At 44.1% G+C, this 14294-nt stretch overlaps 2 protein-coding genes across 2 annotated transcripts in view; both read left to right on the forward strand.

Annotated features, from left to right (window-relative positions):
• The first annotated feature begins 596 nt into the window (after window positions 1-596).
• snapc1b (small nuclear RNA activating complex, polypeptide 1b) lies at window positions 597-3991 on the forward strand. Its single transcript, XM_083684034.1, has 10 exons — window positions 597-870; window positions 992-1151; window positions 1315-1455; window positions 1712-1822; window positions 2071-2226; window positions 2412-2468; window positions 2645-2707; window positions 2898-3033; window positions 3113-3187; window positions 3392-3991. The coding sequence occupies exons 1-10, from the start codon at window positions 740-742 to the stop codon at window positions 3421-3423; spliced, it is 1062 nt and encodes a 353-aa protein (XP_083540160.1). The 5' UTR covers window positions 597-739; the 3' UTR covers window positions 3424-3991.
• Window positions 3992-12865: 8874 nt separating this feature from the next.
• The window catches only part of syt16 (synaptotagmin XVI), a gene marked incomplete at its 5' end in the record, with an annotated part of 8219 nt that continues 6790 nt past the window's right edge, over window positions 12866-14294 (forward strand). Inside the window, one exon of the mRNA XM_083682844.1 lies at window positions 12866-13094. Within this exon, the coding sequence (XP_083538970.1) occupies window positions 12866-13094 (229 nt within the window). The remainder of the gene's footprint in view (window positions 13095-14294) is intronic.

Below are 14294 nucleotides of genomic sequence, written 5' to 3' on the forward strand. Positions count from 1 at the left end.
AACAATAAGCTGAAGGTGGGTGCAGCATGTAGGCAGCAGTGCTCTAGGTCCTAGGACACAGTTGATGACATCCTTAAACATATTGTGAAGTTTTTTTTATTTTTTTAGTACGGTAGTCCCACTCTTATTTTCATTGGATAAAGACAATGAGGATAGGCAGGAGGAGAGGGCGTGTCAGCAGGGCATGGGCCAGATTCAAACCCATGCCAACATGGGCATATGTGTGCACTGGAGGCCATGGTGTTAGACCACTGAACCACCACAGGCCACATGTTTAAACATATTGTCTAGTTATAGTCGACATTGTCTGTTTACATTATTGTTTGGCGTAATAAAGCCTTACATTTTGGGTTATGATATGGTCAAGACCAGACAGTTGTTCTTATGAGGCATTTATTAATCAAAATGACAACAGTTTCAGATTGTGCCTTTACTATATGGCCTAATGATTCCAAAAGGGTATGCCCAAATATTAGAGAATAGAAATGATGGTGTTGTCTTGAGTGTATCTACATTTTCGAAATAGAGTACAGAACAACTTTGTCCAGAAGCGCATCCTGTAGTTGCCGTGTGACGTGATCAACAATCGACGACGATCAGCATGCCTTGTTGTTGTGGTCGTTGGGAGGCTAGTATACTGGACCCGGAGCAATGTTTTTATAACTATTTATTGATATGTCTGCTATTATCAGGCAGTAAATGTCTACCCTGTATGAAAATAAGGAAAAGTATCTAGAGAATGGATTACTGCAAAGAGCATATCAAAGCGGACTGCGAAGAGCTGCTGAGTCGGTTTCAGCAGTCAGAATCCGTGCGATATGAGCATTTCGCAACGATATGGAGAGAGATGAATTTCTCAAGTATTTTCTTGTAAGATTCGCGATTATATAAACATCTGTCTGGTGTCTGAAACTGGTGTTATAGGTGTGTGTTTGTGTCTGAACTGAGGCAAGGGAAATAAGTTATCCCCTTTCCTTTCCTGTTTTTACAGCGGAAAAATGCAAGGACATAAGATGAGACAATTTAGTCGCCAAATCTTGGCTACAGCCTACACCTACCTCCTGCCCCCATACACCTTTCAGATACGAGTTGGGGGATTGTACATGATCTATGGGTTGTACCACTCCCAATTGTCCACACCGAGAGAGAAGGTTTGATCTGATACAAATTCACACCAAATAGCAGCATGATCAATAACAGGTCAAGGCATTGATATCTATATTCAAAATTCTATGCACCTTCTTTATGTTTTTAAGATGTCTCAGTTTCATAATCCATTCATGAGTAAATGATGTGCTTTTCTGCTGTATGTAGATATGGCTTGCCCTGAAGGATTGGGAGGAAGTAAAGAAGTTTCAGCAGGATGCAGTCAATGCTCAGCACTTCGACGTGGCATACATTTTCAAACAACTCCTCTCAGAAAAAGCTTTCCTCTTCACTGCCATGCCCAAACCGGTTTGATATTATCTTTTATCTCACTGGCCACAGCGTCAAATGGACAGGCACTGGAGAGTTAATGCAGAGAGCTATTTCATGCATGTCAGAAGAAGGATTATTGTGTTAATTGTTTGACATTCCAGCAAATGCAGGAAAACTGTACTGTTACAGCTTCAAAATAGTACTGTTCTATGAAAGGAAATGCTCGAAAAGATGGATCCTGATTGAATTCCTTCCCTCCTTTCTTTCTCTCCTTGTGTGTCTCCTCTGGTAGCTGAGTTTCCAGGTGAAGAAGAAGCACAGCGCCAGAAAGCATGTTGTGTGTGAGGACTTCATGGACCGAGCTGCCCGGCCACAGGAGCTGGTCAGCACCGACATGCTGGAGGTGAGGTGGTGGAGTCGTCATGGGCTCCATCCCAGATGTAGAGAGAAAGAGTCCTCTTGTTTAGACTGGTTAGGCACAATTGTTGAAAAACCTAAACGTTACTGCTCCATTTACTTTTCCACTGAGATTATTACCCACCCAGGGTATGTGTGGTGTGGTTCTAAGAGGCTGTGGTGGTAGGGTCCCTGCTGTAATACCTGATAGGGTGCAGGTTCTGATGTTCTGTTGGACTCTGTTGATTCACACAGGAGATTGCGAACGTACATGACCATTATGAGCGGGTGAAGGCTGCTATCTCAGCCACACCAGGTCAGCCAGACCCAAGCATCAGTCTGATCCGCAAGGACCTGGTACCACGGTTACGCAACACTGTGGTGGGATACTACAACTGGCAGAAAGAGAAGGTTAGAGATCTCCGTTCTCTACTTGCATGTGTAACATGGAACTATCATTGATAATACATATGTATGTGTTTGTGTGTCTTGGAGAAAGACACATCTTGATTGTATGTAAGATGAGAAAGATGGGAAAAGGTACATACCGGTAGACCTTTTCTGAAATTGTGTGCTCTATGTGAAACGATCATTAGGGTTCTCAAGGTGGAGGCGATGAAGATAGTGGTGAGGGAACTTCAAATCAACAAGAGGTGAGTTTAAGTTATACTGTACATATCAAAATAAACCAACCTTTGATCAGCTGTGTCTTTTAACACTAAATCATATATTTTTTTACAATACAGCTTTCCTTCTGCAGTAATGATTTGGTCAGAAGGTGGCGCTGTGGGAAACACACCTTCTCATCTCTCTTGTTTTTTCTCCACAGTGTTCCAGGAGAGCTGAGCTTCTCGCATCCATCAAGTCAAAATCATATGGACAGCTAGTGGAGGTTTGTGAAGCGTTTCCTATGCACACCAACACAATGTTTTCATTGTCTCATCACAAGTAAACGGTTGATTAAACTTTCAGTAATCCATACAAAGTAGTAAGATTCTACTTTGCATGGTGCTTCTATGATCATCCAGAGTTCCTTTAGTGGGGTAAAATTGAGTCTGTGTTTGTTCTGTCCATATCCTCAGGCCTCTAAGGCCCGGCGACACCGGCAAGTTGAGAGTGGTGAGACTACCAGTGAGGCGGGGCCAGCGAAGGACACCGAGTACCAGAAGAAAAGGGCTCCGTCACTCAGACAGAGGACCAGAAAAAGTCTGGTCAAAGGTCAGCAGGCTTGACCTTCATATGTTCCTAACATCACCTTAGAATAGTCAGTAATCACCTGCCAATCTCTGTCCAGTAGGAAACCTAAAGGAGGAGACCCTTAAGTCCACCAGCCTGTGGTGCCTGAGTAAGGTTGAAGCTGAAAAGACTGGAGGTAATGTGTGGGGTTGAATATGTAGGCATGAGGGTAAAGCTGTTAAGTTGGCTATCTGCTTTTAGATGGCTTTGATTGGCATATTGGTAGATTGATTTTTATAATATTGGTTTACAATGAAACCAAATGTTCTGTTGACTTTATGTGGTTTGTTATGTAGTTGCGTAATATTACGTATTTTTTCTCTCTGCTTGTTCCACTCAGATAAAGTAAAGAAAAAGAGATTCAAATGGTGACACCAGAGAAGACGATACAGAAACCGAAGACCTGGTTTCATTTAGAGTCTGCATTCTCCAGATCACCACCATGCTAATGCTGCACGAGTGTTCTGTGAGCTACACTGATTGGTCAGTCTTTCACATGACAAGTGGCAGCCATTAATCCTTGTGATTTTAAGAAACCAGATTCAAGTTTTTTTACTATAGCTTTTTTATCATTAAAATCTTAAAGCCTGCAAAGCATATTATGTTATGACAAGCAATGGTGTTCTTAACTTATGAAGCCTTGGAGGACAACATGAATGCCCAGATTTAGTCATGTAGCGGTAAAAAAATAAGTTGTTGCTTGAAAGTATAACATAAACCTTATGTTAAAAAACTTCATCTTTTAAGATGTTTGTGTTGATTTTAGAAATGTTTTTGAACACTGTTCATGGCCATCAACATGACAACATGAACTACTGTATTTAACATGTTTAGCCTCTTTAAATTGTATAGAGTTTAAAGTTCAGAGATGATAATGTTGCTACAGATTATCAAGATTATCCGCCCTCCCTTTTTAAAAAAATTAAAATGACATGTTTTACAATTATCTTATCTATGTTTCATACTTTTATTCTCTGTGGTGCTCTGCATTCCAGCCTAGGCGAAACACTCCCACCCCCACCCATTTACTTGACTGTGTCTGTCTGTCTGTCTGTCTGTCTGTACTGTGTTCATGTGTATGTATGAATGCTTACTACTCTCTGGTCATATCTGGGGGGATGTTTTCACATGCATCATTAACTATACATTAACATACATTGTATATCATGGCATGACATATAATATTATTATCTATATACATAATATATGTCCCAGATATGATTTACTCTAGTTGGTGCGTCTCTCTGAAGTCTCCAGAGAGTTGTCTTATCCATCTCAGCAGGGCATGCTGAGCCACCACAATACTTGGCCGATGTGCTGCGAGGGCTGTGGTGCTACTAGTCTCCACTAATGTGCTACCAACCCGGAGGCAGAGTGTCATTCTCTATTACCTGTGGGCGCTTCACACACTCAACCCTCGCCTCTTTCTCTGCTGGCTACCCCCCCCCCCCCCCCCCCCTTTATTCACACACCCAGTTTATTCTTTAGTCAATGTCTTATCGTCAGTATCAATTCCTAAATATTTATTTTTAGCTGAATTGTCAGTTGTATTTGCATGAAATATATTTATGGAGTTTTGTCGGAGGTACAGTAAACGACGAGGCTTGGAGCCTGTTTGTGTTGCGGTCATCATTGGGACAGGCTGGACAAGCGGGACAAGCAATGAAAGGGGGAGCCAAGTAGTGAAGAACCCAGCAGTAGCTGTAGTGTGATTTTAGGACATTAAACCATTAGACCGATATAGTCACCAGTAGCGGTAAGTAAGCCTATAGATTCTCGTTTTCTATTGTGCTCTATTATTTCTAACCATTGTCATTTGTCGCCACATTTTTTTTTTAATTAACTTGACTGGCAATTTTATTTAGGGTGTAGTTTATTGTGTTGTGTCGGTTCAGGTCAATTCACCTGTGCTCACTTGCAAGATCGTAGCGAATTGTCGGGGAGGGAAAAGCGGGCAGGAGAGCACGTCATTGTTTTGATGCAGGAGGGACAGTGTGTTGGCGAGAAACGTCAGGGTGATAGGAAGAGTCCAAACCGTAAATGCGGCTAGAGAAAGCTGAGCAACTGCGGAGGGTAGCGAGGAAAACGGTCCGCAGTAGCACCCCGCTACCCGGCTGCCACTATTTGTGCGGCGATGGACAGGACAATGTGAACCAACCGGGATGCCACTGTGACGTTAATCCTATTCGCCGCGAAATTGGACCTAATACAGACCCAACCATGTCCTCAGATAGTAAGTATCAGACACTGATTTATTTCATTTATTGAATCGACATATAGGGCTACAGGAGTTGCAGATGCTATGCGGAGGATCCATCCCCGTGCTGCGGCTGATTGCTACAATTGTTTTTTTGTTTTTTTTTACACAAATTCTGTATCGTGGGCTGTAGTTGGTTGACACAATAATTCATTAAAATAGGATACCGCTATTTCATTATAGACTTAATCCGAAAAGGCCATAATGGCTACCTCTTTTGGTTGCAGACAGTGATGTGTTGACGAAGCTTATGTAGAGTTTTAGCCTATATTCCCGATCCTTCCCACATCCTAACGGATGATAAACAACTTTGGAGAGAGTAACAAATAAACAGCAAATGTTTGGGTTATATACAAGTAAGGCCATTAATACTGTTGCAAGGCTACACTCACCTCTTGTATCCAATAACCAATTCACAAACAGGCCTATATTTTGCTCAGACAAGTGGCTGAAGCATTGTGTGACTGACATTTTCAGAATTTTCTTTAATTTCACCTACCCAGTTTCTCCTCTCATACATAAACCTTCAACTCTACAGGTTGCGAGGTTGAAATGTTGACGCACACACACACACACACACACACACACACACACACTCACTAATGTGGGAGAAGATTAGCTTGTAGATGCATAGTTTGTTACGCTTCAAATGAGAACATTTCCATGCACTTTGGGAAACAGCTGACCTATTATCATTACCATTACAATATTTGAATGCCTGTTGAGGGAACAGGTTCTGCCCATCAGCAAGTATGTACCTCACTAGTCATAACCGTTTTTGTTGCCAAGATATATTCTATATCGAAAGGACAAATAATGATGAATAATAATGATGAATCCTTACTTTGAAAGAGACGCGCTTGGTTCAAGTGGCCCTATGTTAGAGAATCGGAGGACCTTGTTAATTCACTCACAAGCACCCTTTTACTCACCCTGACTTGTCAAACAAAATCCTTTTGTGTGTAGTCATCATCAGGTGACAGTCTGAACATTGATGAGGGGTGTGCCTCCGTTACCAGCCATAGTGTATGCATTAAGAATGCTTAATGGGTGTTTCATAGAAAGGTTGGAGCTTAGACGCCCATAAAGGTTAACATTCGGAGAGAGAGAGAGACTAGTGTGTGTGTATCCATCCATACTATTCTACGTCATCTGTCATGGGAGGTCTTATATTATGCATTGTGCTATGACGGTGATGTAAATTAGTTATCGTTACGTTATTTGTACCGTGTTCATTGTTTAAAGGTCCATCTGTCATGTATGTTGAGTTAGATTTGAATGGAAGCTCACTGTATCCTCTGGTGATGCCATGCATCCTCACTCTAACGAGTCTGGAACCGCTTTTCACCAAACCACGTAACAAAGCTTCGGCAAATGCCCACGGACACATACCAGTCATCAAGCTCTTAGGCAGAGATGAACTCGGGCTCAACCTCCTCTCCCAGGTTCCCATGGGGAGAGGCTGGAGAGATGCTTTCTGATCTCTTATCTCTGTGGATGTTCCAGGGCTGAGTGTTGTTCTATGTTCTCAGATCCTCTGAGCTGGATCGGGTGCTTGAGTAAAGTACGGAACCCTCTGGTGCGTCTGCTGCTGCTCACCGTGGCCTAGTTACAGAGCCATGCCTAATTCATACGTTCCTTTCCCTATGTCGGCAGAGGGGGGTGGGGGTGTAGGGGAGCATGTTTTACCACTCACACTGGTACCACGTGAGTAATGTTTGATGGGGGAGGGGGGGGGGGGGGTCTTGGGGTTAGCTGAATCAAACTGATTAGCTGAATCAGGAAATTGAAATAACACTGACATCCATGTATTTCCTGTTTACTGAACTGCTGGAGTTTACTGGGGGTTCAATATAAATTACTTAGCCGGTAGAAAAGTACGGAGCATTGCCCAGTTTATTAATTCAGGTTTTTTGTGAGCTAAAACAACTGTGAGATGTGCCTGAACCAAGCCCGGTGAAAAGCCATGCTTAACCCTGCAGGTCACTTTCATCACCTCCTCCATGTTGTTGGGTCTAAGAGCTGGAGTCAGGAAGGGTGTTTCGCCTTTGCCCACTGGTACAGGAAAAACACCAAGGCAGGCTGAGAGAGCAGGTTCCTGTAGAGTCTTGACTGGGCACAGTTAGGAGGAGGAAGGAGAGAGAGAGGAGTGCAACGGAGTTACTGAGGAGTACAGAACTTGGGACATCGAACATGTGCTGAGCCTTGGACCTGGAGGTTAAGAAAGAGACATGGAGGGTGTCAGAGGACCTACAGACTCCCAGTCATCCTCCACAGAGACAGGGCCTACTCTCCACTCAGACAGGAATCGTGAGCTGCTTCCATTTGATTTCATTGTCTTTAGCCATGTTCATACATGCTGTCTGGTATGGGAGGTGTACGATGTGGCATGTTCATACCTGGCTGTTCGGACAACACGGTTGGGTCTTGATTAGAAAACTATTGCTTTTCTTGAGTGAAATAGTGGATTTTCCTAACTCCCTTGTTGAAACATTGAAAGACACGATGAAAGTTGACAGTTGGCAGGTGGCAAAGATCAAACTTACAGTTTGCACCAAAGTTTGCACAAGTTTATTACAATTTTCTTACAAAGGCTCAGAACCTCTGTGAAGAGAATGCCATTGGCTACAAATGACCAACAGGAGATGCTGTTGCTTTAGGTCAGATGTGCCCCTAAAGTATGCATGCACAACCACACGTACCCAGCAGAGGGCATCTGTGCGTCAACATTGTGGCAGTGCAGCTCCGATATAGGGTGCTGAAACAGGGAAAAAAAGACCGTGATTATTTCCATATGAAGGCCTTCAATCAAATTTCTACATTCAAATTCAAGTATCATATGTTGATATTTAGTATAACATTCAACAAACAAGTTTGCATAGACCTATTCATACAGCAGCCTAACCCAGGTTAATGTCACGATAAGCTTGTTGTCTGTCATGATCCATTGATCCCTGACCATTGTTGTGTTTCCTGTTCCTTACTCCAGCTTTGGTCTTCTTGTTTGTCAGTGCTTAACCACTGTAAGACAGTCACCTCATCACTGAAGAGCTCTTGTCCTCCCGCCCAATCAAGGCATGACTGACAGCTCCATGGTAACATGGGCCCTTTATGTGTGTGGGCAAAGACAGCACACATTATTATCCCTAACAGAGCCATTGGGCTGTTTCCATGGAAACCAACTGTGATGCTCAGGTGTGTGTTTGTGTGTGTGTGTGTGTGTGTGTGTGTGTGTGTGTTTGTGTATGTATGTGTGTGTATGTGTGTGTATGTGTGTATACAATGCCTTCGGAAAGTATTCAGACCCCTTCACTTTTTCCACATTTTGTTGTGTTATAGACTCAATTTAAAATGCATTAAATTAAAGAATTTGCCATCAATCCACACATAATACCCCAGAATGACAAAGTGAAACCAGGTTTTTAGAAATTTCAGTCAATTTATTCAAATGGAAATACAGAAATACCTCATGTACATAAGTATTCAGACCCTTTGCTATGACACTCTTAGCTATTAGCTAAAATGCAAAAATGTCATCAACAAATCACTCAATAAATTGAATTTAGTCCATCGTAATGCAAGGATAATAGTTAATGTAATTTTGAAATTAATATCTTTGTTTTTATAGGGTCTCTGATTTGTTCAATTACACACTGTGTAGATTAGGATGTCACTACCAACTCAGCAAATTTCATAATTTTCTCTTGATCATGACCAACTCCCCAGTCCCTGCCAGTGATAAACATACCCATAACTTGATGCAGCTGCCACTATTCTTCACACGAGAGATGGTGCGGAAACTGCATTGCGTGTGCTGGATTTGCACTAAACTTAATGCTTTGTCGTAAAACCAAATAAACACTTTTCCAGCCACTTTCTTTGCTGTATCACTTGAATTCATTGCTGCAAACACAATTATGGATATGAGATATGAGAGCTTATTCCATTAAGGGATTCTTTTTGGCCACTTGGTTATAGATCAATTTTGTAGAGTGACTGAGATGATGTTGAGCCTTCGCTTTTCCCTCTCCTCCATTCATCTCCCCAGGCCTCAGGGTCGCAGTGTGTGTGTGTGTGTGTGTGTGTGTGTGTGTGGGTGTGTGTGTGTGTGTGTGTGTGTGTGTGTGTGTGTGTCTCTGTGTGTGTGTGTGTGTGTGTGTCTCTGTGTGTGTGTGTGTGTGTGTGTGTGTGTGTGTGTGTGTGTGTGTGTGTGTGTGGGTGTGTGGGTGTGTGTGTGGGTGTGTGTGTGGGTGTGTGTGTGGGTGTGTGTGTGTGGGTGTGTGAGCTTTGAGATAGCATTGTGGTCACTGGGTTTGAGATGGTGAATATGGGAAGAACATGATGTGATGTGAAAGGGTTCAACTTGACCTCCTCAACCTCCTGTGTCCAGAACTCAGAGTCTCTCCCTCATGCATGCACAATGTGTACCAAAACACAGACCTGTTTGCGCATCACTTAAATGGATCAGTGTCATAGTCTAAATATTCACCAGTACATGTTAGAATAAAGATCGGGCTCCACACACACACACACACACACACACACACACACACACACACACACACACACACACACACACAAACCTACCTACCTGTATCTGTGCCTGCCTGTCACCACACCTGCTCCCCTGAACAATAGCCTACTCATACAGAGCAAACACACAGCATACCAGTGTTCCCTGCCCTACCCCTCCTCCCTGTTCCTGCACACACCTGTCTACCTGAGGGCTAACTCTTCTGGACCTGCAGAGAACAGAGTATGTTCAGGACTGTTCCTCTATAGAGAGACGCTAAGCTACTGCACTGTGTAGGTGAGTGTGTAAATCTGACATGGCTTTGGCTCATTCAATGATCACTGCCGGAGGGCTGTAGGGTTGCTGGGTATGTGAGGCTTGTTTTGATGTGAGTGGGTATGTGCATTTGAATGTTAATTGCCTCGCGTGGTCCCATTTGATTATTCAGTATGTGCACGCCTGTCGTGGTTATGCGTGAATATTAAAACATTAGCTTGATTATTATGCTACTGACTTTTCCACCAGGCTTTGAAGTGAAACCAGCAAGGGGGGAGGGGATAACACTTTGATGTCAGTGTTAGATTCAATGATTGAGAGAGAACGCATGGCGATGTTCCACCCCAATTACATGAGATCAGACCGTAGCACTATTAGGCTTTGGTATGAATCGCACCACAGAGGTGTCAGGTGACTTTATAGTGCAGAACAACAAAGAGGCTTAATGCTGTCCCACAGTCTGTTGTAAGTCATTATGGTTGATAATTAGCTTTCTTCTCTGCATGAGTTGCTACTGCTTTGCTCCGGCTGTCCTTGATCTTACCCTTTTTTTGGCACATCCAGTTCTTCAAGAGAAATTGGTTTGTGTTGCTACTGATTTCAGATGGTGTGTGCGTGTGTGTGCGTGTGTGTGTGTGCGTGTGCGTAGGTGTGTGTGTGGGTGCGGGTGCATGTGTGTGTGTCTGGTAGAGGCAGATTGCACTGCTGAGTGCTCTGTGGGAGGAGCAGGTGTCGGGCCAACCCATGACCCTCGCCCATTTCCTGTCCATCTGTGAGGGGACACAAGGGGCTCTGAGAGGCACATAGTGAGGTGTCTGTCTGCAGCTGGGAAGGGAACCCCAGTTATCTTGTTTTGGGTCACACCACTAATCTCTCTGCTGTGCTTGGTGCATGTTAATAAGAATAGAGGCGTTGCATTGCATTGCATATGGCCATGCTCATTTAAAAGAACCATCATAGAAGGCGATTTGTAATTGGTACATACATTTATTTACTTCTAAATTCATTATATATAGCCATTGATTCTTGAAGAATATAGCTTATAAATGCCTCATGAGCTTACATCAACTGTCCTACCCCATCGGAACACAAAATATAAGCTTGTAAATAATGCAATTGTAAACAAACACTGTATAGTTTCGAAACATGGTTAAAACTATAATTTTGTATCTCATGGATGGTCAGTCCTTGCATCCATATCTCTGTCTATGAAATTGAGAGTGGTTAGGTTTTTGCAGCCCAATGCCTCAACTGTTTCACAAAAAAGTCACAGGGAGCACACTTTGTTGCTGTTTGAATTTGAATTACAGATTGCATCTTTAAGGTTAAATGTGAGCATTTAACACACACACACACACACATGCTCCCACACAGTTACACATCTTCCTTTACAAATATACAGCAGATATACCCTCAACTGTCAGAGATACACACTACACCTACATGCATCACACAAAACACACACACACGCACACACACACACACACACACACAGACACACACACACACACACACACACACACAAACACACACACACACACACACACACACACACACACACACACACACACACACACACACACATACATATGTGGGCGTATGCACACACACAGGATGTTCATGTGAGTGCGCTGCAGTACAGTGGAGTAACAAGGCACAATGGGAGACCTTGGGGACATGGCAGATCCAGAGTCTTAGTGAGAGGAGATGTCTGGGAGTACGGGAGATAATTATAAAGACATCAGGATGTAATTGGGAGATGAAATAGATGAGGGAATTTTATTACATGCTTCAAGGTCCCTTACACACACACACACACAGACACACACACACACACACACACACACACCTACACACACACACCTACAATAATCCATTCTTCGCTGTTGATTTCATGCCATTTGTGATAGTTTCTTCAGGGCATGGGAGTCACGGCAAAGCTCTCCTTTTTCTTTCATTGATTTGATTCCACTAGGGAGGTTGTCGTGGAAACCACAAAGAGATGGCTCCTCTTGTGTGTGTGTATTCACGGGCTAGAGGAGGGTCTGCCTGGTCATTGAGAGCGGAGAACACTCTCTCTCTCTCTTTCTCTCTCTCTTTCTCTCTCTCTTTCTCTGTCTCTTTCTCTGTCTCTTTCTCTGTCTCTTTCTCTGTCTCTTTCTCTGTCTCTTTCTCTGTCTTTGTACAGAGGTCCTCCTCGGGCTCTTTGGACAGTAACCACCTTGAGAAGCTCACAAAGCATGCCCATATAAGGGCAAGATTAGCAGAGGCAGATTTCTTTTTATCACAGCTTCTATCTACAGTGTTATTGTTTAGCACCATTCATCAGGGAGCTTGTTTGAATGAGCAGTGTCAAGATAGTTGTGTAATACATACATGCTTAGTTATATAACACACAGTCTCTCAATCCTGTATCAGGCTGAATCACAATTAGAATGAATGAAATCATACGAGGCTAAATCCAAAGAAAGCATCATTATTTCTATGTTATAGTATGCAAATGTTTAAATATTAGAAATATTTTGTCTGTTGCCTGCACTTCAATATGCACAATATACAGAGGCCAGATACAGTGCATGCCGGTGATACAAGTTAACTCTCTCAGTGCCTCTCTCGATATATATAGAGCTTTATTCATTCAAGTTTATCACTGAAACGTACAGCTCTCTTACTAAAGTGTTGCCCATTCTGTCTGTGTGTGTATCGTGTGTGTGTGTGTGCGTGCGTGTGCTTGTGCGTGTGTGTGTGTGTGTGAAGGCTGTCTGTTTATGTGGTCTGATCAGTGTGTCATTGTGTGTCCTCTCTCCCTCACAGTCACCCCAGAGGCCATTGGCTTCCTGTCTGCGGTGGGGGTCTTTGTGGTGGTGCTGGGCGTCCTCTTCCTCTTCATCAATAAGAAGCTGTGTTTCTCCCGTGTGGGGGGCCTGCCCTGTCTGGAGCAGCACGGCCGCAGCAGGAAGCCCTCTCGCAGCCGCCCCGGGGTCCGCCAGGGGCTGGGTAAGTGGACACACCTGGGGCTGGGAGACCTTGGGGGGGGGGGGGGGGGGGGGGGGAAGAGGGCTGGGAACGAAGGGCTGGCGGCTGCTGTTTGGGTGTAGAGGTTGGGGGGGGGGCTCAGGGGGGGCTCAGGGGTTGGGTGATGGATTCTATAAGGGTCTTGAGGTAACATAACAACAACAACAACAACAACAACAACAATAGTTGTTGGAAAAGAGGGTCTGTTTACATGCGTGAATTGCACTGTACTTTCTGGTCTATTTATGATCACACCACTGTATCACCCTTCCCTCTCTTCTCTCAGTTTGTAGAGTTGTATCACAAGTTGTCACTTTATCCTAAAACTGTGTAGGCACTGAAAAATGGCAGACCTGAATGCAAATCATGAAGCCACCGAGGCTGTGCCTTCTTGTCCTTCTTATCTAACACTGCAAACATGACTCAGAAGCTCCGGTTAAACTTCCAGTTCTCCTGGGTAGGACACAGGGTTGCTCTTGGCTGGAATTTCCAGGTGGTTAGGTTCCTTAGGCAAACATCTCACGCTTGGAGAGGCAGTGTCAAAGGCTTCAGCTGATACAGTTGGCAGTTGTAGTCATGTCACTCTGAAGAGACAGTCGGCTTTTATTGCGTGCTTTTTTTCTGGTTGATTTCGTCTCCTCCTCGATCAGTCAACATCGAGGTATCGAGGTGTCTCTTTGCAGCCTCGCTAAACCCAGGCTAGGGCCAGGACTAGGACTAGGGCCCAGGGCAGGCCAGGGAGGCTCAGGGAGGCTCAGGGAGGTGGTGCTCAGACAGCGGCCCCATCAGAGGATCCCCAGGAGGAGTCTATGCCATCTGAGCATCAGAAAGAGGTAAAGTCAGCCCAAAACCCCACAGCTGGGGCATCCAGTCTTCCATGGATCCCCATGGGAGTCTCCAAGCTCCCCAGAGCCAGTCTGCCCTCTGGGGACGGGGCAGCAGCAGTTCTGGGTCTGGGGCTGGCCCGTCTGGGAAGCACCTCTCCACCATAGCGGTGAACAGTGGAGAGGTGGAGAGCCGGGCAACCTCAAGGCACTCCAAGCAGAGTGGCAAAGGTAAAGGTAAATAACTTATCAAGGTGAAGGGTTTGTCATTATTGGGAGCAGGGTTGTCTCAGCAGGTTAAGTCTGTCATAGTACATGACATGACATATGTTTTGACATATTCCTAGCGTCACTGCTA

This window comes from Argentina silus (genome assembly GCF_951799395.1).
Source record: "Argentina silus genome assembly, chromosome: 13".
In the NCBI taxonomy this organism is placed as follows: domain Eukaryota; kingdom Metazoa; phylum Chordata; class Actinopteri; order Argentiniformes; family Argentinidae; genus Argentina; species Argentina silus.

What these genes read in the sequence shown, in the direction of transcription:
- snapc1b (XM_083684034.1), top strand. Translation starts at nt 740, where the DNA reads ATGGATTACTGCAAAGAGCATATCAAAGCGGACTGCGAAGAGCTGCTG. An exon ending in TGTCCACACCGAGAGAGAAG is followed by an intron (nt 1,152 to 1,314) that starts GTTTGATCTGAT and finishes TGCTGTATGTAG; the next exon opens with ATATGGCTTGCCCTGAAGGA. An exon ending in ACAACTGGCAGAAAGAGAAG is followed by an intron (nt 2,227 to 2,411) that starts GTTAGAGATCTC and finishes AACGATCATTAG; the next exon opens with GGTTCTCAAGGTGGAGGCGA.